Source organism: Pinus tabuliformis, chromosome 7 (assembly GCF_031772625.1).
Source record: "Pinus tabuliformis cultivar Carrire ecotype Pingquan chromosome 7, CPIR1, whole genome shotgun sequence".
NCBI lineage: Eukaryota > Viridiplantae > Streptophyta > Pinopsida > Pinales > Pinaceae > Pinus > Pinus tabuliformis.
In genome coordinates, this window is record NC_142293.1 from 670,980,921 (window position 1) to 671,007,373 (window position 26,453).

A 26,453-nucleotide genomic window follows, 5' to 3' on the forward strand; every position below is an offset into this window, starting at 1 on the left:
AATGAGGATAACAATTTAGAAATCAGCTACACTTAAATACTTGCATTTAAGACTGCAATTCTATACCAGTGCCAATACTCCTTGGGCTTTATTAAGGTCCATAAATCATAATAATTAGGTTTGAAGTTTCACCAAGCTAAATGAATGCTAATAAACATTTATGTTGTACATATTATTTATCAAATGCAGTTATTACCCCTTATATGCCTGCCCAAATGGACTTCGTCATGGCCTAAAGCCACACGCTACTTGGTGGATTCAGGTTTAATGTAGTATGCTATCCTTTGCCGCAAAACAGATCTCACAATTTGTTGAGAACTGTACATTTGTAAATTTTAGTATTGCTGGCCAGGACTTTCCCATGATAGCACCCCTGAAATCCTGCAAATTTCAGGATTATGTCACTTCACTCGTGATGAATGGGAGAAACAAAAGCAGGTTGTAGCACAGGATATAAAGCAATAATATAAAAATAACTACAGACGAGAATTACAAGTTACAACCACTCACGAGGGTGAAAGCAAAACAGATGAAACAATGACTGAAAGAATGCATATAGGCAACAATTCTAAAGGTACAGCTAGTTTAATTTTTACGTTCAGGTTCAATTAAATATTCCAAGCTTCCTCATAATAAATAAACCATGCTTACTGAAGATATGCTGAATAAATCCATGTCAACATCCTTCTAATATCTGACAATGTGTTCTTGCTCGGATTTTTTAGATTTCATTATTGCATTAGGCTTGATCAGCTCATCAACAAAATTATAATGTGTCCTTTTTCTTATGACTGGAACTAGTTTCAAGTTTAGGATAATACTAGTCTTTTTTATAAAAATCATGCTGTCCAGTCCACAAAGACTGCTGAAAGATCCAGTAGAAGAACAACGAAGCAACTCCTGCTGACTTACCTCTGCTATCCTTGAACCATAATTGAAAATCAATCACTGGAACAACCTAGAAAAAGCTTTGCGCTCCTGTTCACGCTTCTCAGCAATCTGAAAAACAAATTACCCCTCTAATTAGATCAATAATTAACACGAAACTCCTATAAGGAATGGAGCTGTGAGATAATTTTGCCATCCACTGAACGTAAAATATCAGATTATTGATCCATAGTTGTGCATATTTCTTCAATCACACTGACAAGGTATGTATAAAGTCATACTTTCTTCTTTGCAGCTGCCATCTCCTTCTTTATTGCCACTGCAAAGGGAATACAAAGTGATGAGACAAAGTGACTGTTTATCCAATGCTCATAAAAGTTTCAGTTCAACAAAAGGTAGTGACATGCAAATGTTATACAATAGAAATAACCTACCATAAATGATGCATTTTAGTTGAAAAAGAAAGACAAACTGAAATTACCATCATTGGGTGCAAATTCCAGAGCTTTTGTAAAGCTTAAAACAGCAGCCTCCACATCATTCAGGGCCATATGTGCCTGAAACACCAAACATAAGCTAAAATAATTACAACAAACATCCTCCAGAAAGAACCTGTCAAATAAAAGGCATAACGATAAAACTTTATAATGTTATAATCCATCCTAGCATTTAATTGGAGAAAAGCTAGTTTGGGAACCCATATGTAAACCACCTCAAAAATTAAGGTTGTTTTTAATTGTAAACTGACAACCAAATAAGGAGGCTATGAAGAATTACAGAAACTGCACTGGATAAATGAGTATATCATTTAGTGCAACTTCTATAAAAGTTGATAATATTTCGCAGCACAGAATTCTACATATGAGACAAGATGACAACTCTTAATAGTAGTGTTGCTTTACCATAGTATATATGAAACACATGTTTCTAAAGAATTCTTAATGTGCATCCTTGCTTTTAAGTTGTTTTGTTCATTTTATTCTTAATGGCATGTTACCCCTTACACTAGCAGGGGTACATATATATTTTTGCAGCATTTTTTGACACCATTGTGAGCCCAAGGTCACAAGTTAAAGCCTTATAACAACCATGTGAGGCCCTATATTAGGTTTTCTAGACCTTGTGTTGGGTTGGACCATGGCCAGTCCCTTTGAGTTCATCTCTAGCTCCTTTTGTCCTAGATAGGATCAGAGACCATTGAATGGGCTTAATTGAGAGCTCATGGCTTTCGAGGAGCCTGCATTTGTAAGGGTGATCACCAGTGTAGGGGTCAATCTAGTACATGTCCCATGCACCTATGTCTTACCGCATGGTTGTGAGTCTATTGACATTGTATGTGGCCTTAACCTTGGTGCAATATGCCTAAGATGTTTCTTAACATGGAAGTTTCATAGTGTCAATTTTTCATGTTTCCCAAGGGAGTTCACATTTCTTGATGCAAGTGGTTCTAGAAGTCAAAAGTCAACTTGGTCTTAATTTGTTCACTTTGATGGAAGGATGACATGCCACATGGAATTTTTCCAAACAGTGAAGGCATTGTCTAGTTATGGCTGGTCAAAGTTGGTCAATAAGTACTACAAGTTTCCAAGTGGATAGGGGCAGCGTTGGGTAGTTTTTGACATGCATTATGCCAAAAGTGGTATACAAGAAGAGAGCAACAAAACCCGTTTCTCAGATTTGTCAGATTTCTTAGGGCATTACAGATCCTTTACATGGACATGATGATGTGGAAGAGGTTAGGGTGATGTGGCAATGTCGTGAACTTTGGGAGCCAATGGGGCTTATCATAGATGATATCAAGGAAAATAGTACCTAAAACATGTGGAACACTTTGCCAAATCATCAAGGTGTTGGAGATGAAGATAAAAGGTGGCAAATCAAGTTACTATTCATGAAAAGTCAAGTCAACTAGCCATTGGACGGATAAGGTAGCCATTTGAAAGGTCAAAGTGGACGTTGGAAGCATCTTGGACCAAGGACATTAGTTTGTGGACAAGTTACTAGCCATTGCAAGTCAACGAAAAACCATCTTCAACAAAGTCGAGTTCCAAGAGGACCAAGTCGAGTACTATCTAGTTGTTGAGTGGAACATTAGGGCTTTCAAGTAGAATGTTGGGGTTCCAAATCCTAATATTCATCATTTCTTAGTCTTTCAGGCCATACACAAGTGAAACGTTCGACTACTTGGGGATGTGTGAGTCAAACCAAACTCCTAAGTGGGAAAACTTGATGCAAAAAAATATTTTTCTCATGAAATTCAACTTAGTCTCCAACTTGTGGATGACATGTCAAGAAAATATTATTCTAATGGATGTAGGAAACAAGAGTGGGATAATCAGTGCTAATGTGGGTATAGTAGTTGGGGCATCTCGAATGAGTATATCATCCAAGTGGGATCAAATTTGTTGCATATGTTCTAGATTAGTTTGAGTGGGATAGTCTCACTTCCAATTCCTCATTCAGTCTTAGTCCTCATGGGAAAGCTGACAAAGGGTTGTGATCCCAACTCGACAAAGTGGAAAGTAAAAGGCCAATGTAAGCCTCAGTCCATCAACCATATTATATATATATATATATATATATTCCTTTTTTGTTTTTATTAACCAGCATGCGGCATAATTTTTTATCATACATAGGTAGTAAAGCCTCGGGAAAAAGAGAAACTAATTCTAAATCTAAGCCAAGGAATCAAGTACATCCATTTTGAATCTATTTTACACATTTCGCAAGCATATTTAGTTTTTTGTGCAGAAATACAGCAAATCACAATTGTAGCATATCATTTAATGCAGAATTCTTACCTGACAAGCTGCCTTTTTTCAAGTAAGTATCTTAAACACGGCCTATTTAGCTTCAAATCCAATTTTACAAGTTATATCTTCAATTGGTAGCTAAAAATAGTAATTTTCAGCCATCTAAAAACATTAGCATCTTGCCGGAAAAGATTTATGAGTTTGCACCCAAAGGGTTTTGACCCCAAAACCACTTGAAATTCTATTTTGTTGCAGGTCTAAGGATTAGAAGTGGTGAAAAGTGACTCATTTTCTATCTTATAGCCTGCCCACCCGTAAATCTTATATCTAGAAGTGTTTGGGCACCTTTGGGTGGCCTGTAAAGGGGATTTCCTTATAGTTTTATGCAATTTTACGCAAATTTTGTAGACCTGCTATAACAGGACAGCAAGTTAAATTGCATCACAACCCCTCTAACCAAGGTACTAATCAGAGAAATACCTTAACATTTGCTTAGCATATTATTTGTACACTCAATTTGACTACTCACAATATATCTTGTTACATTTGAGTGTCTTTCTTGCTGGTTTAGTATATTCTCTACAGATTTTACACATTGGGCCAATAGGCATCAACATATAACTCCTCCACTTCAACCATTTGACTCCATGCAAGGCACTGGTCTTGTGTCGGTTGGTTGAATTCATCCAAGGGAAACCTTTCAAGGAAACCTCCCATAGCCATTTTGGAGGTAGTTGGGCTAGAGGAGTGGTGACTATTACCACAAGATCTAGCAGCTTAGTGCAAAGCCTCACTAAGCAACCTAAGTCTTATGTCAACAAAGAGATCAATCACCACTGTCACCTAAGTGGCTTCTCTCCTATTTTTTGTGCTTAGATGACCTAGGGTTTCCAAGCGAAATGAGAGCCTAAAAATCTTGTAGATAAAATTAAATATAAAATCTTCACTAAAGGAAGGCTCAAAGGTGATAGAAATTTAATGGTTATGGAAGAAGGTACCATCAATCCTTGAAGGCCAGGATAAGATTTACAAATGTTCAAATATGCTTTCCAACAACCCCAATAAACTAAAGAAAGGTTGTTATAAGTTAGGGTTTTAAAGATATGCAGATTTACAGCATGCAATAGCAAATAACAACAAGAAGATAACCTATAAAGGATAAGATCAACAAAGGCCTTAGGCTATCCAAGACGGTAAGAAAGGGACAGGTAAACAAGTTATTTTTTAATGGCTAAAAATGCACAAAACAACAATAATACCTAGACATTAGCCCTATTTTTAGTGGTAAAATATACAATAAATAATATATTTTGTTTTTCAAACATTAACGAGTCCAAACCCTACCTAAAGGACAACAATGTATAGGTGTAAAAATGCTATTAAATGCAGATTTAGACCAAATTCTAAGCCTAGCTAGCATAAAATAAAGAAAAAAATAAAAATTTAAGTTCATCGACACACCAAGACTAGTGCCTTCAATCAATTGGGCAATGGAGTCTATTAGGGCATGGTCAAGAGAGAAGGACCTTGGATAGAGAGGGTGGAAGGAAATTTTCTTCACTTTAGAAACCCCAACAACTTTCTTCTTAAGAGATTTAAAGTCAAAGGATGCAAGAAAACTAGTTCTTTTGATGGATTCTTGATGACAAATTTTGCACAAATTCATAGAAATGAGAGTTCATAAAAGATATTGCACTTTTCAATATGGCATATAACAAACCCTAATTTCAGAAATTTCATGCAAAATGGAAGAAAATAGCATTAAGTTCACACCATTCAAGCAAGAATCACATTATCAATCCATAAGAAAACCTCTCCATCCAAAGCATATCCCCCCAAAGACAATTTGCACTCTACTTAGCCATTGTGTCGAAGCAAAAGAAAAGAAACACTATTGTACACTCCTTCAAGAGAAGGATGACGAGTGTGTCAAGCTGATCCAAATGAAATTAAATCCTCTCTATTTATATGAGGGTAACCAAGTCAATTTCCCATAACTTACAAATAAAGGCCCTAAAAGTTTGTTCAAAGCACTCAACAAGGCTAATAGGTCACAAGCCAACCTAAAGATAACCTTACAAAATGATGCATCATAATAAAATGCCATTAATTTCCCACACGTGTGGGAGAATCATCTCTCCAACATGACATCATTCTCCATAAATGAGCATCTCCACCAATTCAGGTGACAAAATAAGTCCAAGAGTTCTCATAACTCCAAGATACCTCATCAAAGTGAATAGGTGCATCTCCAAGTACATCTCCTCATCCAAGACGTCATCATCAAAAGCCCTACGTCATCTTTCTAGGGTTTGCATGGGTTACGTGGAAACCCTTAAACATGGCGTTAGATCAAAAGGGAGTGAGTCATCCCTCCCAAAGTGTCTCAAGTAATCTCATCATCATCTAGGCTTAGGAACATAGGCAATGTTCATCAAGTAGGTATAAGGCCTACCTGGGGGCATCCTAGGTCCTTTGGGGCACATCATCAATCAATCTAACACCCTGACTTCTTGGCTCAACATTTCAGCATATGGAAGTGTAGAAGGGGCCATGCATCCATGTGGAGGCTCCTCAAGGTCCAACATTGATATCTAAAGGTGCAACGATGGGGCTGTAATGTCAAAAATGCTTTCATAGTTGGGATAGACATCCTTTTCAATGTGATGGAAAGGTGTCAAGCCATCCCTCAAGGGACATCCAATGTATCTATGAGAAACCACCTAAAACGTACCCTCAAGATCAAGTGAGATCAACATCACTAGGTAAAGAAACCACTAAAGTACTATAGAGGACCATATTTAATGCTAGCAACACAAAGATACTTCACAGAAACCTTGCCTTCAAATGTCTTTCTAGGTAATGATCTGTAATAAAGTTACCACCCTTGTGCTAGGGATGACTATGCAATTAACCCCATTAGGTGTTTCTAGCCCAATGATAAATGTGGTCATGGAGTGGGAATGGGTTCAAGGAAGATGTCTTAGCCATTGCGGTAGTTGAAGGAGGTACAACGTCTTGAGTATAATGATGATAAGAGGGAGAAACCATGGAGGCCTAAGTTACCCGTTTCCTCGACCATTTTTTTCCACCCCTCTAGTGTGCCTTTTACTTCAATGATTTTTCTTTTCTTCCTTACATAGCTTGGGTGACCAGCTTGCTTTATGTTAGAAAAATGATTAGGACAACATGTTTCATTTTAGCATTTTCCTTTAATGACATTTATTTGTAATTTAGGTTCTTCTTATCTTGATTATGGTTATGTTCTTATCATCAAGTAAATGCCTAACATAATGAAGATCATATGAACACAAGATGTAGGCTACATGCCAGGGCAAAACCCCTCCAACAGGGGAAAATCCGCAAGAACTTCTATTCTTATCAACTTCAACGAAGACTTCCAAGACCAAATGACCATGTCTTTCTAGCTAGAAGTCAATACTTCTCCAATATTCTTCTCAAGTCAAAATGCCACCTCATGCAAGCTTCAAGAGTTTGAATGCAATCCTGGACTTCACTATTCTTCTTGTTGCAACTTTCAAACCTCTAAGATACCACTGTGAAATCTTCGGGCCTTTGTTGCTCTTCCTCCAAACTACATACCTTTGTTCCTCTTCCTACAAACTACATACCTTTGTTCTTCTTACTGTAGACTTTGGATCTTTGTACCTATTGTAACTCTTGGTCCTTCTATGCTTCATGTGACCTTCAAACCTCTTACTGTGCTTATGACTGTAATTTTCGGGTCTCCAAGATATCCATGTACCTTCGCCCTAAGCATACCACTTCACATTTCAGTTAGAAGCAGATTCTTTTATGTTTTTCAGTCTTCTAGTCTTGTCTCAGTTTTGTCTTCTAATTTGTCTAACTCATCGAATTCTAAACTGATTGTAGAAATCTCCCAAAATGATCTGAATCTCATGATATATATACCAATCTTCCTAAGTCGAGTAGTCTGAAACAAGGCCAACATGAAAAACTTCTAGGCCGACTTGAAGTTTCATAGGGCCGACTTGTAATAGGGCCAACGACTTGTAATAGGGCCAACTTGAAGTGCTTCTGAAGGTTGACTTGTAGCTAGAGGCCTAATGACTTCTTGAAAACAAAATTACATGACAAATCCTATAGGCATGCAGTGGATTCCTTGACCTATTTTCCAATGACCCAAGCATGAAACCCATGCTTTAATAATATTTTTCTTTACAAGAATTACACCATGAAATGAGACAAAATAAAAATTATGAAGATCGCAACTAGTTACATTTCCAAACACTTACTCTTAACTAGGGAGGTATTCATAATTTTCCAACTAGTACAAGGACAATACTCCATTTGAAAAGTTCTTATAAGAAGAGATCCAGATTGATAAGCATCACTCATCATAAGAAGAGATCCAGATTGATAAGCATGACTCATCATAAGAAGAAATCCAGATTGATAAGCATCACTCATCATAGCCAGTGTTGTCACATTACCCAAGGCCTTGACAGGTACACTCTATCTCTCACAAGATCAAAGCACAATGCTGCCATACTACCTCATCATGGTACATGCTCCAACTAGGATACCCAGAGTAATCCTACCACCAGACCATTCCTATCCAAGTCCATGTGACTTAGGATCTTTATCCTAATCCATCACATTACATGACTCTAAGAACGTTTGTCCAAGATGCTTATCTGATCCAACATTTTCCTTATCTATGTCCATGTACTTGACTTAGGACATCAGTCCTAATCCATCATAGTACCTGACACAAGGAGAGCCAAACAAGTCATCATTCTCCCTATCCATGATGCATGCACTAGACTTACGACCGATAATCCTGGTCTAGTACACGACATAGGGAGAACCAGTGTCCAACCATATTCCCTCTCAATTAGGGAGGATATCCCTATTCTCCTTTTAATCAGAGAATAGATCATGTTCCTATTCAAGGAGACTCCTTTTACTCCCTCTCAAGCCAAAAGGAGATTCCAACTTCGAAGTCACTACCACAAGTCTTCTTACTTGTCTTTCATATAAGCACCAACTATTAGTTATTAACTTATTTATATCTAGCATGGCTCCCTCTTTCCTTCATATTTCATTGTACAAAGCATGCTTCCTTTTATAGTATCACAAATCATGGAGCCATCATCTTATGATAAATTCAAGTCATCCATCTTGTACATCACTTTCCTCTCGACTTTATCAATGAAGACATTCTATTGAACCTTCCCAAACTTCAAGCTGATCATAGCTTCCTCACAAAAGTGATCTCCCTTCTAGACCTTCAGGTTTTCTTCTTACACTGTTACCTTCCAATCCCAACATGAGCACATCTTGATCTCCATAGATGTTAGTTACCAGATGTTGGGCTTTCCCTAAACATTCACATAGTTGAACTTGCCTCAATTGTCATCATGTATACCTCCAACATCTTTCCAGGTAGCAAAAACAACATGTTAACAAGATAACCAATAATAGATATTAACATCAAACTTACCTCACCATGACAATCTTCTTCAACAAAGCATCAACATCCTCATGGTCCATCTCCATATGAGTCTACCTTTATCAGAGTGCCCAAGGATCCAACTTGATTACCAAGTTACCATTCCCTCCATTCATCATGCTCTTCATGGCATAAGATCAACATATCTTTCTCATTTTGCTTCCTTCATTATGTACTTGCAACATTCACTGACAAGTACCACCAAGCAAAATATACAAGTACAAGAGCATGATTGACAATCTAGGGATTCCATGGAATCTTAGAGAGGGAGAACTCCTAGGGTTTTTAGATCCAAACCCTAAGTCTCTTGATATTTCCTTTTGAAACATCAACCCTAGGGTTTGAATCTCAAATCCAATTCTACCCTCACTAGGGTTTTCCATTCACCTTAGACTACCTACAAACCCTAGAGACCAAAAGCTAGGGTTTCTATGAGGGAACAAACAGATTAGGGTTAGTGTTTCTCTTTTGACTAGGGTTCCAAGTATCAACTAGGATTTTACAAAATCCTAGTTACCAACAACTTTTAACAAGATGAAGACTAGAAACCCTAGAATCAAAACATGTCCCAAAAACCCTAATGCAATTAATGTCAAACCCTTTATGTATAAATATACGTACCTTGTAGACAAGGATTACATACCTCAGTCCTCCATGGAAGTCTACTACAAAGCTTTCTTCACGATCTTCTTATTGTTTTCAAGATTGAAAACTCCAAAGATGCCAAAGCCAAAGACTGCCATCAATGATCTATTTCTTGAGACATTTGAAGCCCTTTTGGAAATGTCATACTCTTGTCAAACTATAGGACTTTTTCACTAATCATTTCTAGCCTCTACTAAGTGTAGTAACTAGGGACAAGGACTTGATTCCTCTTCTCAATGATTGCTCCCAATAAGTGACATCGGCCCTCTACAAGGTCTCCACACTACTCACTATATATGCCTTTTAAAATAAGCCCAACAGGTCTTCCATGTAAGTTGGCCTAGATACCTTTTCTAGGAATTCCTTACATTGACCTCTAGGACTATATCAAGGCTCCTGTTCATTCATATAAGACGCCTTCTAGATTAGGCCTCTTAACATACCTTCTGAAGATGACAATAGGTCTGCCTTTTTCTTCCTCCTTTTTCTTTTATTGTACATGACTTACATCCACAATTTTGTTCATATTTAGAGAGGTCTCAAACTCTTAATGCACAGAACTTAGGAACCTATATTAGGTCTCTTTACTTGGCTTATTTAGCACAGAGTTTTGGCCTAGCTTAGGCGGAGTTCTTGTCTATTTAGGATGGTTGACTGTTCTTCTAGTCTGAAGTTTGATGTGTTGAACTTCAAATAGATGCTAGTATGCTCTGATATATACCTTTGGTTCTTTGTTGGCCTAAAGGACTGAGTTTATGTCCTTTTGATATTTTTATTTGTTTAGAATGTGATTGCAAGTCTTCCTTACAGGATCTTCGGCCTAGTCTAGCTCAGTGAGATGATCTTTTTCGACCTCCTTTTTATGTTTCTTTCTTGCTTATCCTTTAATAGAATTGCCTATTTCAAAGAATGTTTGGTCTAAACCTTTACCACAGAGATCTCCTAGCTGCCAATGATACTAACCTCGCTCTGATACCATGCTGGAAAAATGATTAGGGAAGCATATTTCATTTTAGCATTTTCTTTTAATGACAGTTTGTGATTTAGGTTCTTCTTATCTTGATTATGTTTATGTTCTTATCATCAAATAAATGCCTAACATAATGAACACAGGATGTAAGCTACATGCCAGGGAAAAACCACTCCAGCAAGGGAAAACCCGCAAGAACTTCTCTCCTTATCAACTCCAAAGGAGACTTCCAAGACCAAATTACCAAGTCAAGCCTTCTAGCTACAAGTCAACACTTCTCCAAGAGCCTTCTCAAGTCAAAATGCCACCTCCCGCAAGCTTCAAGAGTTTGAATGCAATCCTTAACTTCATTGTTCTTCTTGTTGCAACATTTAGACCTCTAAGATACTACTGTGCAATCCTCGAACCTCTATTCCTCTTCCTGCAAACTATGGACCTTTGTTCCTCTTCCTGCAAACTTTATTCTTCTTACTGTAGACTTCAGATCTTTTTAATTATTGCAACTTTCAATCCTTCTGTGCTTCCTGTGACCTTTAGATCTCTTACTGTGCTTATGACTGTAATTTTTGGGTTTCTAAGATATCCCTGTACCTTCGCTCTGAGTAGACCACTTCCTGTTTCGGTTAGGAGCAAATCCTTTTATGTTTTTTGGTCTTCTAGTCTTGTCTCAATTTTGTCTTCTAATTTGTCTAACTCATCGAATTCTAAAATGATTGCAGAGATGTCCCAAAATGATTTGAATCTCATGATATATATACCAATCTTCCTAAGTCGAGTAGTTTGAAACAAGGTCAACATGAACAACTTCTTGGCGAACTTGAAGTGTCATAGGGCCAACTTGTAATAGGGCAGACTTGAAGTGCATTTGAAGGTTGACTTGTAGCTAGAGGCCTAAATGACTTCTTGAAGACAAAATTACATGACAAATCCTATAGGCATGCAATGGATGCCTTGACCTATTTGACCAATGACCCAAACATGAAACCCATGATTCAATAATATTTTTCTTTTTACATTTTTCTTTATAAGAATTACATCATGACATAAGACAAAATAACAATTATGAAGACCGAAACTAGTTACATTTCTCAACACTTTATGCCTTTCCAATACCCTTTAAAGATGTAGTAGTTTATTGCTCATCAGGTTGGGACATTATAAGTTCCTTTGATTTAGATAGAGCATGAAATGCTTAGGAATTGGGTGATGACTTATGAGGGGGGTAGAGCTCAATCTAAACTTTTTCCCACATGCTTATAATTAGTCTCAACCATATTTTGCATTTTTCATTTTCTTTCACTTGTTGCCACATATGCTTTTATCTTTCTTTCTATTGCATCAACTTCTTAGGGCAATTTTTCCAAGTCCTAACTCAAAAATGTGGATATAGGGTGTCATTACCAGTGAAAAAAGACAATCAACCAAAGAATAGAAATAAATATCAGGGATAGATGGAAAATGACAAGTATGGATAACCTTGGGCATGCTATATCAATCAGTTCATCCCACTTGTGCCTCTCCATAAAAAATGGAAAGAAAAGGCCTCAGGGGAGGTCACATTGGACTAGGATCAAAGGATAACCTCCCAGGTGAAGTGTGCGAACAAAGGTACAATCAAGAGCTATCAATCATCCAACTCAACTTGTGATCCCTATTAGAATGCCCTTAACATTGAATGAAAGCACATCATTACATAAATGGTTAGTATATATTTTGATAGATGACCCACTTTCCTTCGAGAAGTATGCTAGATGGGAAAGAGCACAGACCAAAACATAGGTGGAGAGCCCTGAAGTAAAGCTATCTATAGATAATCATAGACTAATTTTTGGCTTGTTGACCAAAGGTGGTAAAAAATTTCTCCTAAGGATTACCCACTTTTGGTGGGTAACAAAGACCTAGGTTGTGGTAATAGTGGGTCCTTGTCCTATGTGTGCTGATTTTAATAGGTTGCAAGGATCTTTGGAAACCATACTTATAGGAGCGGTAACATGGCCAAAAATGTTAATTCCCCTCCAAAAGCACACTACTACTATAAATAGATTGAGGTTGGTCTTGATAGCTCACCCATCAAAAAGAAATACAAGTAAATATATTTAATGAAAGATATTTGAAGAGGCCTTTATATATACATATAGAAAGTCTTCACTTACCAAATAAATTCCCTTGACCCACATGCCCCTATTTCTTCAAAAATCAATCCAATTGTAGTAAATCTGAGCCATTGGAAAAACTATATACGCAATTGCATGTAATGATAAAAATTAGTCTCAAATATATTGATAACTAAGATTCTCTATCAAGTAAAACATCAAAATTGAGCAACAAAAGGAGTTAACATTAGTAAATTTCATTTGAGATGCCCAGACTCCATGTTTAAATGTACACATGACTCAAGTCCCACATCCAATGAAAGCATCCCACAACTTCTCTAAGTCAGGTAGCTTCTCGTGACCACAAATAGCTTGAACAAAGTTGTGCCGCAGTGGACTAAAGCCATTCAAAATCTGGACTATCTCATTATCCTCAATTGTGTTCTCAACTACGGCAATTTGATCACTCAACTCTTTCATATCCATGAGATAGCTAACTCTTGTATCTGTTTTTCTCATGCAGGTAGAGGTGAGCTTGTTCTTTAAAAGCATCTTCTTGATATGTTCACACTTTGGTACAAGGTCCCCAAGGCATCATACATATATTTATTATTTAGCAGTCTCTTCCCCAACGATGTAAATAATAAAGCATCAGGTGATTTAACGAATCCAACAAGATTCGCTCCACGGTCACTGCCACCTTGTTGTGTTCTGCCAAATCTTTGGAATCTGTAGGCAGTGCAACCACCTTCTCCATGAGGTACCATAACTCTGCCATTCCCAGGATGTTATGCAATATCAACTTCCATGGTCCAAAGTTTGAGGCACCCTCCAACAGGTGACCCCCTCAGTGCTCACACACTAGGAATGGCCATTACTGCAAGTCTGTTGAACAACCTTCGATCTACACTCACTGGATCAACTAGGGTTGCACACCCCACAACCCTTCTCAATTCCACGTACTGATCATTGGCACAAGATTTGCTTCAATCACTGAAGCTTGGACATATTTCCCACTGAGACCCTCTAACAGCTTTCTACTTAAGACAGCTTGCCTCTACATACATGGAATTTGGAGGATTCAGAAACTGCGCTCTGATACCATCTTAGATTCTCTACACCATGGTAAGCAAACTTTACACTAGAAGAATTTCTAAACTACTAGATAGCTGAAACCTGAAAGTCACTCAAGCTTACTGCTCTAATAATGCCAAAGTCTAAAAACATTCTGCAGAAAATTATAATAGAAACTCGCAGATCTGTCCTAAATGATACCACTGTTATTAAGCAGAAAACAGAATCACTGTGTACGTGCTAAATCATTGTTAAAAGCAAAACACAAACTCAGTAGATGGACAGCCAAAACCTGTCACTGCTTTCTCATTAACTCTCAACTGAAATCTGTTACAGGAAAATACAGCACGCTAATTCACTGCTCAATGCTGAACTGAATTAATTAAACCTATACCCTACCTTCTCCTTTATAAACTAGGAAGTAGAGTAGGTACAATGAATATGGACACATGCACAATAGCACTTCAAACGGAAATGGTAAGTATGCATCCTCCTCAAGATCTGCAACTTTAACTAGACTTCATGCACCTTACCTAAATAAACCAACCCTAACCTATGGTGTCTTGAATTAGAGTGCTCAACACACATGAATTCATGTACCTTTATCCTCAAATCAACTGCACCTTTAAGAATAGTAAAGCCACAGAACAATGGCCTGTCTCCTTGGAATCAGTGTTGATCAATGCTTATTCCTAAACTGGACCCAATGCATAACATTATCCTATCCTAATCCATAGATGGTGCATGCATGTATGCATACACCCTCATTGTTGGAAGCCAACAAATATTGATGTGCTCCCTCCTAGTTTATTCTACTGCTGCACCCTCATCTGCAGATCATGCTACATGGAAGTCAATACTGTATGGATCTGCTGAGACTCGCACATGTGCCTGTACAGACCTGTAGTACTTTCTTTACCTTCTGATGTTAATGGACCTGTTCCAGCACCCCCTTTGCCCAGCTATTCTCTGCCCATACCCACAACTGTACCTTTTTCTGCCACATGTTCACCCAGGACTTGGCCACACTGTTCAATGTACCAAAAAATAACAGTAACTGACACCTCTGCCCTCAAGAACCTCAAGAAGAGGTATGAATGCTGACAATGACTTCCATGAATGGATTGACGGAGCTTAATGAGGAGCAGGCTGAAATCAAGGCACATTTCAGACTGGGAAGGACTCCAGAAATAATAGAAGCCTGTCAGCCTCTGTGTCACCATGTCTGTTATGTTCTTCTCTTGAGTTTTCTAATTTCAGATAGGATTACCCATGACTATCGTTTGGGTTTCCAGCTCTGAATCAAAGTAGTTGTCAGTGTAGACTGTAGTATATCTTTGATGGTCTTTAGATATAGGTGTGATATCAAAAGTCCACACTACCACACCTCTACTGACTGGTGAAATATTTTTGTATATGAAGAATAGTACAAAGTCTGTACGTAATAGAGTCTCCTAATAGTTTGTGCAGGATTCTGGTATGATGAGCAAGATGAAGGTTGTACACAGTAGATTATTCGGACAATTTGCAAGATTACAAAGAAAAGATGCTTCTCGAGGAACTAAAATTCTTTGTTTTAGTGGGAGCACTTTTTTTCCTTACCAAAAAGTGTCACATATCCCCGAGTATATGAAATATATCAACATCACCAATATTCAATTTTAGTGAATCAATTTTATTATTATGATTAAAATCAATCGACATTATTTAAAAATAGCTCTCTCAAAAAAGAGGGATGCCATTCAGATAGGAAAATCATTTGCGTTTCATACGCAAAAACCCTGTCAAGCAAAGGCCAGGATAAAAAAACATGGCTAACTCAAACTAAATTGATTGTCAAAAACAACTTTTACGTTTATAAGATGGCTTCTGTTAGAAAAGTCATTTATGATAAATAAGTCTAAAATACAGTGTCACTAAGACATGATGTATCTCTACTTATAAAGAAGCATCAAAATTTAGATAGAGAATATTTGAGCAGCGGCAGTTAGGGCAAAGCTTCTTAATAAGTAGCACTTGGGTACTGATGTATTCATGTGCTCAAAATTTAGTATAGATAACAAAGGGACTATATGCCAAAAGAGTATTGTATTCTATGGGCAATATCCAGGCTTGGAATCTAGGCATCAGAATATATATATATATATATATGAATGAAGTATTGACTATTGATTTGGGGTAGCATCGGATGTGCTCTAGCCATGAAAATTGGTGGAGAGGCTAAAGCACATGAGATCTCCAAGACCCAGAAATGCTTTAGGCAAATTCTAACCGGTTTGGGAGATATTAAAATAATTAATATTTTTAATGGAGTTCCTAAGTCTAAACTTAGGAAAAATAAAATATTGATGGGTATTAATATAAAACCGGGTTAGAAGGTTCCAAAAGTCATGGATCAAGCCAAATCTAATCTTAGCCATTGATTAGAGATTTAATCTCAGCCGTTGAAAGACCAATAGGAAAAGTATAAGAAGAGGACTGAGGGTCAGTTGGAGAACACACTGAGGGAGACCAGTCAGTTCAATTTCTGGAGTAGGGTTAGCTGAGAAATTCGAACTAGTGGGCTAGAGAGTAGCAGGAGGCAACAAGCATGGAACAAAGTTGGGATCATCACCAGAAGACTAGCGCAGAGGTTGGAGAGGTAGATGCAGAGCCTCTCAGGCAAATGCAGAGGCAGCAGACTACACAGTCACTAGAAGGCCTGCGTGGGTGACGCAGAGAGGCCCAGTGCTGATGCAAAGAGACAGGAACTGACGCAGTAGGTCTGGGAACTGCGTAGAGGCCAGTAAGCCTGACACTGAGGTTGGGAGAAGTGCTGGAGAATTTGTTCTCTGTTGGGTAAGCCAGTTTGGCACCCAGTTGTACTGAAGAATTGCTGAATAATAAAATCCTCCTATGTTGCATCGGTTTTCCCGCATTGGGTTTTTTCAGGGACATTTGTCCAAAATATCTGTGTTGATGTGTTGATTCTTGTGCATGTGTTTGTTTCTGTATTATGGTGTGATATCTGCAGCAGAATTTATTTTAATGTTTATTGAAGGGTTTTTCGTAAATAACTTATTGGCAAATAAGTAGGTAAAATAAATCAGTTGTTGCAGTGATAGAATTTTCACATGGTATCAGAGCAAGTAATCAGAGACAGGAAGGGAAAATCAATTATGGGTTGAGACCATGATGCAAAGGCATCTATGTCAGGAGACTCGCACAGATTTTCAAAAAATTGCACAAGAGACAGTGACTTCGATTTCTCTATGTTGGCTTCCAGGCTGGAAGAAGAAGTGGCTTGTGTGACTAGCTTTGCATCATCAGAAGTATGGTATATAGACAGTGGAGCCTCTTGGCATATGACGGGAATGTGGGAATGTTTCTCAGATTATCGAGAGGAGAGGATGAACTTTTAGATCACCATGGGGAACAAGGCAAAGTGTACTCCAGTAGGGAGGGGTACCATAGTTTTTCAAACAGAAACGGGAGAGCGGTTCTGTGCTACCAATGTGCTGCATGTACCAGGATTGGGGATGAATTTACTTTCCATGTCGCAACTTCAAGGAAAAGGCTATGACGTTTTCTTCATCAAGGAGAAAGTATACATCAAACACCCACGCTGGAAAAAGAAAGTGCAGATCGGGATCAAAAGTAACAGGTTGTACGAACTACAACTAGAATCACCAATGGAACTAATAGGCAGTCATGGAGACAAGGATTTGAATGAACTATGGCACAGAAGAATCGGACATTTGCACCATGGGGCTCTGAGAATTCTCAGAAACACTGTAACAGGAATTCTGGATCTTAGTACAGAACGAGATGATGTATGCAGAGGATGTGCTCCGGGAAAGTATGCTAAAGCAGCACTTCCTAGAAGTAAGAACAGGGCTAAGAGTGTACTAGGATTAATACACTCCGATATATGCAGACCTGTGTCCACGAAAGCTCTTAGTGGTGTCGAGTACTTCCTTACCTTCATTGATGACCACTCAAGGAAAACTTGGATTTATTTTTTGAAAACCAAGGACAAGGTTTTCTATCGATTCAAAAAGTTCAAGGCTTTGGTTGAGAATCTGACTGGGAAGAAAATAAAAGTTTTACACTCAGATAATGGTGGAGAGTATGTCGATAAGGACTTCACTGATTTTTGCGCTAAGGAGAGCATCAGAAGAAAGTGGACAACTCTTTACAATCCGGAGCAGAATGGAGTAGTGGAAAGGAAGAACATGGCTATTGTAGAAGCAGCTAGGGCCATGATGTATGATCAGGATATGCCAAAATTCTTATGGGCAGAAGCATGCAACACAGCAGTCTATGTTCAGAACAGGACTCCTCATCGGGCATTGGGCAAGATTACTCCAGAGAAATTTTTCACAGGGAAGACGCATGAAGTCAGTCATTTCAGGATATTTGGGAGCTTAGCATATTGCCGCATACACGAGGAAAAGAGGAAGAAGTTGGATCAAACTGCAGAGAAAGGACATCTAGTGGGATATAGCGAGAATGCTAAGGCATACATTATCTATCTTCCAGGGAGCAGGAAGGTAGTAGTTCGATGAGATGTGAAGTTCATGGAGGACAGGGCTTTCAAAAAATCTCGAGAAATGCCTTCTGAGGAGCAGTCAAAAGAGGAGCCGTTGGTCAAACCTCTTCAACCAACGAAAGTAAAGAATTCTTCCTCAGATCAAGAAGAATCCCAAGATGAGGAGGAGCTAATAGAAGCACTTGCTAGAAGAGGAAGAACGAGTAGGGAACTTCGTCAGATTCTGCAAGATGCAAAGGACTTCATCAATGCACCAAGGAACAATGAGAGGGAGCGAAAACAACCAGATAGATATCAGACATTAGTAGCTCAGGATGGGGAGCCTGCCAATTTTCAGGAGGCGGCTCAACATCAGGTTTCGCTGGATGCGATGGTAGAGGAGTACAACTCCATAATGGTGAACGATGTTTGGGAGGTAGTGCCAAGGCCTCAAGACAGATCAGTGGTAGGTTCGAGATGGATCTACAAGATTAAATACGCTGCAGACGGCAGTGTTGAGAAATACAAAGCCAGGTTTGTGGCTAAGGGGTATGCTCAGAAGGAAGGAATTGACTACGAAGAGACCTTTGCCCCGGTAGCCAGGTATACATCTATTAGAACCGTGATATCTCTTGCAGCACAAATGGGGTGGGAGATTCATCAGATGGATGTCAAAACGGCATTTCTAAATAGGGTGATAGAAGAAGAGGTATACATTGAACAACCAGAGGGCTTTGAGACACATGAGAAAAAGTCTCATGTATGCATATTGAAGAAAGCCTTGTATGGGTTGAAACAGGCACCTAGAGCATGGTATGGTCAAATCGATGGCTACTTGCAGAAGATGGGATTTGTCAAAAGTGACGCAGATCCAAATCTTTACTATCTGGTTGTAAAGAATGAGCCTCTAATCTTAGTATTGTATGTGGATGATCTCTTTCTAACAGGATCATCCAGGCTCATCGGGAACTGCAAGAAGAATCTAGCCACAAAATTCGATATGAAGGATTTGGGATGAATGCATTATTTCCTAGGGTTGGAAGTTTGGCAGCAAAAGGGGGAGATCTTCCTTGGGCAAGGGAGATATGCTACAGAAATCCTGAAGAGATTCAGGATGGAGGACTGTAGACCCATGGCTACGCCAATGATCATCAACTAGAAGAAGATTGATGCATCAAAAGAGGAGGATGTTGATCCCACCTTATACAAACAGTTCATAGGGTCCCTCATGTATCTAGTCAATACCAGGCCTGACATTTGTTACGCTGTCAACACCCTCAGTCAGTTCATGGTGGAACCAAAGAGGGCGCATTGGGCAGCAACCAAACATGTTCTCAGATATATACAAGGAACAATCAATTATGGACTCTTGTACACCAGGAGTAAGGATATCAGATTGAGTGGATTTACTGATGCAGATTGGGCGGGAAGTTCAGTGGATCGGAAAAGTACCTTTGGGTACTGTTTCAACATTGGATCAGGAATGACCTCTTGGTGCAGTAGGAAACAAAAATCCGTGGCTCTGAGCTCAGCAAAGGCAGAATATATGGCCGCAAGCACAGCTTTGTGTGAGGCCATATGGCTTAGAAAACTACTTGTGAACCTATTCAGAAGAAAGATGGAGGCGACCAGGATCATGTGTGATAATTAGAGTTGCATAAAGCTCTCTGGGAATCCAGTGTTTCACGTTCGGTCAAAGCATATTGATATCCGGTGTCACTTTGTCAAAGACTGTGTCCAACGAGGAGCTGTATAGTTGAGCTACACTCCTACAGGAGAACAGGTGGCAGACATCCTTACCAAGGCCCTTGGAAGAACCAAGTTTGATTATTTCAGGGAGAAGATGGGGATGATAAAGAATCCATTTCAGTAGCAGAAATGGGTATGTTGCAGTGCAGTAGCAGTCAACAGTAGCACGATGCAACATGATGAGAAGGAGTTTGCAGTGCAGATGCAATGTTGGGAAGAAGGACCAGCAGCAGCACGGATGCAGAGGGAGTTGCAATGCAGATGCAGTGTTGGGAAGATGGACCAGCAACAACACGGATGCAGAGGGAGCTGCAGTACAGATGTAGCAGTGGCAGTGATAGAGCCATGGGTAGCAGTACAGGATGCAGCAGTGCAGAGGATGTTGGGCAGGGAGGCTTAGCATCAGCATAGGTACCGATGCCGTATGATCAGAGTAATGCTCAGTGTGGAGTATTACTAGAGCACAGTCCTCACTAAGAGGGAGTGTTGATTTGGGGTAGCATCAGATGTGCTCTAGCCATGAAAATTGGTGGAGAGGCTAAAGCACGTGACATCTCCAAGACCCAAAAATCCTTTGGGCAGATTCTAACCGGTTTGGGAGATATTAAAATAATTAATATTTTTGATGGAGTTCCTAAGTCTAAACTTGGGAAAAATAAAATATTAATGGGTATTAATATAAAACTAGGTTAAAATGTTCCAAAAGTCATGGATCAAGCCAAATCTAATCTTAGCCATTGATTAGAGATTTAATCTCGGTCGTTGAAGGACCAACAGGAAAAGTATAAGAAGAGGCTTGAGGGTCAGTTGGAGAACACACTGAGGGAAACCAGTTAGTTCGATTTCTAGAGCGGGGTTAGCGGAGAAATTCGAACTAGTGGTCTGGGGACCAGCAGGAGGCAGCAGGTATGGAATAGAGAGTCAGGATCAACACCAGAAGACTAGCGCAGAGGTTGGAGAGGTAGACGCAGAGGCAACAGACTACGCAGTCACTGGAAGGCCTGTGTGGGTGACGCAGAGAGGCCCAGTGCTGACATAGAGAGGCAGGAGCTGACGCAGTAGGTCTGGGAACTGCGTAGAGGCCAGTAAGCCTAACGTTGAGGTTGGGAGAAGTGCTGGAGAATTTGTTCTTTGTTGGGTAAGCCAATTTGGCACCCAGTTGTACTGAAGAATTGTTGAATAATAAAATCCTCCTATGCTGCACCGGTTTTCCTGCATTGGGTTTTTCCGAGGACATTTGTCCAAAATATCTGTGTTGATGTGTTGATTCTTGTGCATGTGTTTGTTTCTATATTATGGTGTGATATCTGCAGCAGAATTTATTTTAATGTTTACTGAAGGGTTTTTTCGTAAATAACTTATTGGCAAATAAGTAGGTAAAATAAATCAATTGTTGTAGTGATAGAATTTTCACATTGACAGACAAAGAATCCTACATATATACACACACAAAAAGTATCGACTGCCAAAGAATCTTGGGCATGGTTGGACTTTATGGAATCCTCTAATTATAAAAACATACAATATGTATTATAAATGGCATACCTGACCCTGACGAAAGAAAGCTTTGGTATTATCCTCACCAGTCTGAATTGCATGCTCAATATCCACTAGAGCTCCCTCGGCATCTCCTAATCTTAACTTGCAAACCTGCAAATACAAAGGCTAAAATAAACAATATATACTGAGGCATCACTTATCATTACAATCTTTCCCCTGACAAATCTATAGTGTAAGTACCTGTAGAAGCCACTAGGATAAATGCAAAAGCTAAAATCACTAAATCACCACAGCCTAAATACATAAATATCAGGAATAAGTACAAAAATATGTCCTCCAGAAGCATACTGTTTATATCATAATACTCATCAACAAATACATATTACAGCTTCTTTATGGTTAATTATCCCATTGTAAAGGTCATTTTAAAAAATACCCCTAAGAAATTTAGAGATGCGAGTAGAAATTCTCTCAAGTCGCTTCCTAATTATTTTAACACTGCATATCATTTCTCAATCTTATTCCACCCAACTGACTTGGGCACTTTTCAAGACAAGTAAAGGGATTGTCATAATCATGTGGAGGCAAACATTGAACAATCTAACAAAAGCAAAGTTACATTTGTTCTTAAAAGTTCAGCATGCTTATGCCAGTTTGCACAACAATATATCAATCTCAAGGAAGTTCACTCATGGTATTGAATTTAGCCATCCATAATGGGACCCTAAACATTTAAGCTACAGCAAGAAATACCCTACTGTCTTGAATGTCAATGGGACAATATAGAGGCACACATGCTTCGCAGACTGACCTCATTCTCGTCCAGATATTTACAGTTTTGGTCAGCCTCGCATGTTCTACTAACACAAATTGACTGCAATATTAGGATATTACAGCCATGAAAGGCAGCAAAACAAAAAGCTGCGCATAACTCACAAGATATAAGGGAGAGAAGACCTGTATGAATTGAATATAATTAAAAGTGAACTCAGCACCACTTGGAGATCAAATCTTGACAGGATAAAGCATCCATGTGATTAATGCCAGGTTGTTATAATGACTATGGTAACAGTTCTGCTACATTCTCCCATGAAACAAATATACACATAAGAAAAATCTGTTACAAGTTTGCAAGATTACAAATAGGTATATTAGAGTAGTAGGAAGAGCAACAAATACTATTTATCTACTTAAGGGCTCGTGTTACTAGAAAAACCAACCAAAAACAAAAACTCTGAAAGAAGACTTACAGAACTATTTGTCAGGATTTGTGACTTTATCTTCCGTAACCGGTGGCTTTTCTCTGTCAACCCATAAAACTTACTTGTTAGCCTGCCATGGAATTCCAACTAATATCACTTCAAAGTACTGAAATTCATCAGTCTTGGAAGAAATCAAGGCATCATATGGGAAGCTATGACTATGTATTCTAAATAATGGCAAGCCATTGAAATGAAATAATGTGAAATAATTCCACATAACAATATCGGCACTCAAAAACACTAATAGCCTGGAGTATCATCTAGATGATTACTTGAGATATATGCACATTCAGATAAGGATGTTTGACTCAATCGTTTCACGGGCACATTAAGACCAATTTTGCTACATGCTCAACAGCTAAATAAAAAACAAAAATAGTTGAATTGTAAATAATACCCTCGTCAAGCTCTTCACTGTCCCAACAATTATCAAGATAGTACATAGCCTTCCTGTATTTTCTTAACGCCATCTTGTAATTCCCATTCTGCAAAATTAAGAATTGAGAGTCAAGTTCAGCCACTTTAGCATATTACTGTCAACAATAGTAGTTGTAGTAACAATGAACGGTATGAACCTCATTCCAAGCATTACATGTGAAATTTTCTGTGAAGGATTGAAATGTTGTGAAGCATAAAATAAAGAAGGAAGTTCAAGTAAATTAGAGCTAACCTTTTGTCTTATACAACAGCTTGGCACAGTGCTTATCACTCACAGAATTTTTGATGTAATTTTCAGCTGATATGATATGTCTTTAGTTGCAGCAAACAGCCTCCTCAGAGGGAACTTATTATGTATTTTTGGACTTTGGTTTTGATATGCCTTTTTTTGGCATTGCTGGTATGTTTTATAGACCTAACTGATATGCCTTCGGGTATCTACAGAATGTAATTTTCATTCCTTATCTAATGGAAATTACCACTTTTCCTTGGGGAAAAAATTAGAGCTAACCTAGCTCTGATAAAACAAGATACACAATAGCAGGAAGAAATCAAAGAGATTTATCCCCTATATAACATTTCCTGAGTTATCAATATTGCAGCAACAAAAATTTATCGTTTTAACCAAACTAGCATTCAGGATCAAAAGCATCATTTTTTTCATTTTTGGCAACTATGCTAAAGCTCATAACATAAATTTTGTAAGAGATGTGAAGCTCTAATGATAGACATAGCTGCAAGAAAGCATGCTTAAGAATGTAAAAAAATACTAATGGGAAACTTCCCAAAACAAATAGCTTAAAAGCACAGAAGCTCTTCCAAAAAGCCAATACACTCATTCTAGGCTTATAATTGCAATACAAAAAAAGGATATTCGAAGTCAGCAAAATCACCTTGAAATTTTCATTTCCAAAACTTTTAGCGGACTCCACTGCAGCTATCCACCATGACAGCTCTGAAGGTTTCTCATCCAAATCAAGTGGCCAATCTAGGTATTTGTCTCCATCTTTAAAGAAGTTAAGAACACCATCGTCTGCACCTTCTGGTATCTCTCCACAGTCTGCAATTATAACATCATTGAAGGGACAATCATTGTTGCCAACAGGGCTCTGCTCAATTACCCTTATAACTCCTCTACCTTTTGTTACCTTTCCAAATACCACATGTTTTCCATCCAGATGAGAGGTCCTTGCCATAGTGATAAAAAACTGCGAGCCATTCGTATTAGGTCCAGAGTTGGCCATTGACAACATACCTTTCCGTTCGTGCTTCCGAAGAAAATTTTCATCCTCAAAATTCAATCCATAAATCGACTCCCCACCTTTACCATTATGAGCAGAAATGTCCCCCCCTTGTATCATAAAACCTTTCGTCACAAGATGAAAGGGGACTCCCTACAATGACAAGAAGATCATTTTTTAAGTAACTATAAAGTTAACCAACGAAAGGAAAACTGGTTTGGTTAAATCAACAATTAGATAAAGACATATGGATGTCCACCTAGCCAAATGAGATCTCCTTAAGGTGGGGCCTTCAGCCACAATGGAGTCAGCAAGCCCCAAAATGCCAAGTATCTGCTGGAACGATCTTGGCCAGCAGCGGATCAGCCCAAATTTGTGTTTAGACATCAGCAGTACTGCTATAATTAAACATGATCCATCAGCAGTACTGCTATAAGGAATTTAAGGTTCACTTGGGTTTTTCTGAACAACAATACACAATGCATCTCAATTTCTAAATAATAATTCACTGGCTTACAATATAAGGAGAACTTTACTCGGTTTTTACTTTTACTCTGAAGGAACCCTTGCTCGGAATTGTAATTGCAGATGTATGATGAGGATATGGATGTTTACAGTAGAATATCAGTTGAATTAGTTTCCATGACAGACACTGGACAGCACTTCGACACAAACTAATCATACAATTGTGGGGTGTTGTTAAGAGCAATGGTCAAAACTAAGCCTGCACCTATTTACATAAAAATTCGTCCATGAGGTCCAAACTTCTTACAGGTCTTCCGGTATCTATTTCTGGACCAGTGTACTCTTTTTCAACCTCAGATAAAATAAAAACTAGACCCAACAAAAAAAAAAAAATGAATTCATTTGAGTTTTTGAACAAGCAAGCAATTTTCTACAGAAGATAATGACAACATATGAAAGCCTGAATCATTCAAGAAGCCCAATTAGTCTGCGCTCTTGGAACCAAAACTAGAATTATCCACACAAATTTCAGTAAGTGAAAACCAAAACCTGTCATTTCACCTAAGCCAGCACCAACCCCAAAGTTGGATGGAATTATCACCAAAATTGTGTGTAACTCGATCCAACTTAAACACCTTTTAAAATACCCTTTAAAATAATTTAATTCCTCAATAGTAGCTCCAAGAAATTTGAACCTAACCTAGGACTGGGTGGGGATCTCACCTAAAAGATTACTAATATAAACACCAAAATTATCAAAAAGTATCTTCTTCTCACAAAAAGAAATGTCATAGTACTGTCGAAAGAAATACAGAAAATTTACTTTGTAATGAAGAGGAGCACCAGTATGAGCGCCTATTCCTTTCTCTCCCGTACACAGCGCCCTGAAATTCTCAGCAGTCTTTGGCACTATGTCTGCATAAAGTTCCACCACAATCCTCCCCTCTAACTCTCCTCCAATACTTATATCTAAATAGCACCTCATTTCTGAAGAGAAGAAGGCCCTCAAACTCCTTGAACCCACGTACCAGGATGTCTTTATATAGCCATACGAGTGTCATACTCCACCAAGTCACCTTCATTACCAGGCCATGGCACTGTGCATCATGAGCGGTCTGTATTTTGGCCTGCGCGATCATGGGTGGGTTGTGTTTTGTCCTGTTTGGGTGGGCTGACATTCAGACGCACAATTATGTGTACAGACCAATTACTGTTTGGAGCACCAAAAGACCATTATTTTTGGATTGGCTGTTCATGAAATGGAAGATAATTCAATATCTCCAAACATCTAATGGCGTGTCTGTTTGTTGTATAAGATATACTGTGATAAAAAAATGGATTGCTCTTCGCTTCTAGTGATTGGTTCAT

At 38.6% G+C, this 26,453-nt stretch overlaps 1 protein-coding gene across 4 annotated transcripts; it reads right to left on the minus strand.

Moving 5' to 3' along the window:
• Nucleotides 1-225: 225 nt before the first annotated feature.
• On the minus strand, nt 226-26,453 carry LOC149249245 (peptidyl-prolyl cis-trans isomerase CYP40-like). 4 transcript variants are annotated; one of them, XM_089458660.1, is made up of 10 exons: nt 25,909-26,452; nt 24,635-24,773; nt 24,273-24,439; nt 23,339-23,426; nt 22,930-22,982; nt 21,725-21,829; nt 1,370-1,445; nt 1,170-1,207; nt 913-999; nt 226-381 (listed from the first exon to the last, which is right to left on the minus strand). In XM_089458660.1, exons 1-9 carry the CDS (start codon nt 26,068-26,070, stop codon nt 946-948), a joined length of 882 nt encoding a protein of 293 aa, XP_089314786.1. In that variant the 5' UTR covers nt 26,071-26,452; the 3' UTR covers nt 226-381; nt 913-945. The 4 variants fall into 4 exon arrangements, with proteins under 4 accessions (XP_089314786.1, XP_089314785.1, XP_089314784.1 ...); XM_089458659.1 differs by adding an exon at nt 24,880-25,082 and having other exon boundaries at nt 24,273-24,773; nt 25,909-26,046; XM_089458658.1 differs by having other exon boundaries at nt 24,273-24,773; nt 25,909-26,444.

Coding starts and splice junctions, on each gene's coding strand:
- LOC149249245 (XM_089458658.1), bottom strand. CDS start 26,070: ATGAGGTGCTATTTAGATATAAGTATTGGAGGAGAGTTAGAGGGGAGG. Junction 21,830..22,929: donor AAATCCTGACAAATAGTTCT/GTAAGTCTTCTT, acceptor TTGTATTTGCAG/GTTTGCAAGTTAAGATTAGG. Junction 1,446..21,724: donor CTTTCTTTCGTCAGGGTCAG/GTATGCCATTTA, acceptor TTGGTGTTTCAG/GCACATATGGCCCTGAATGA.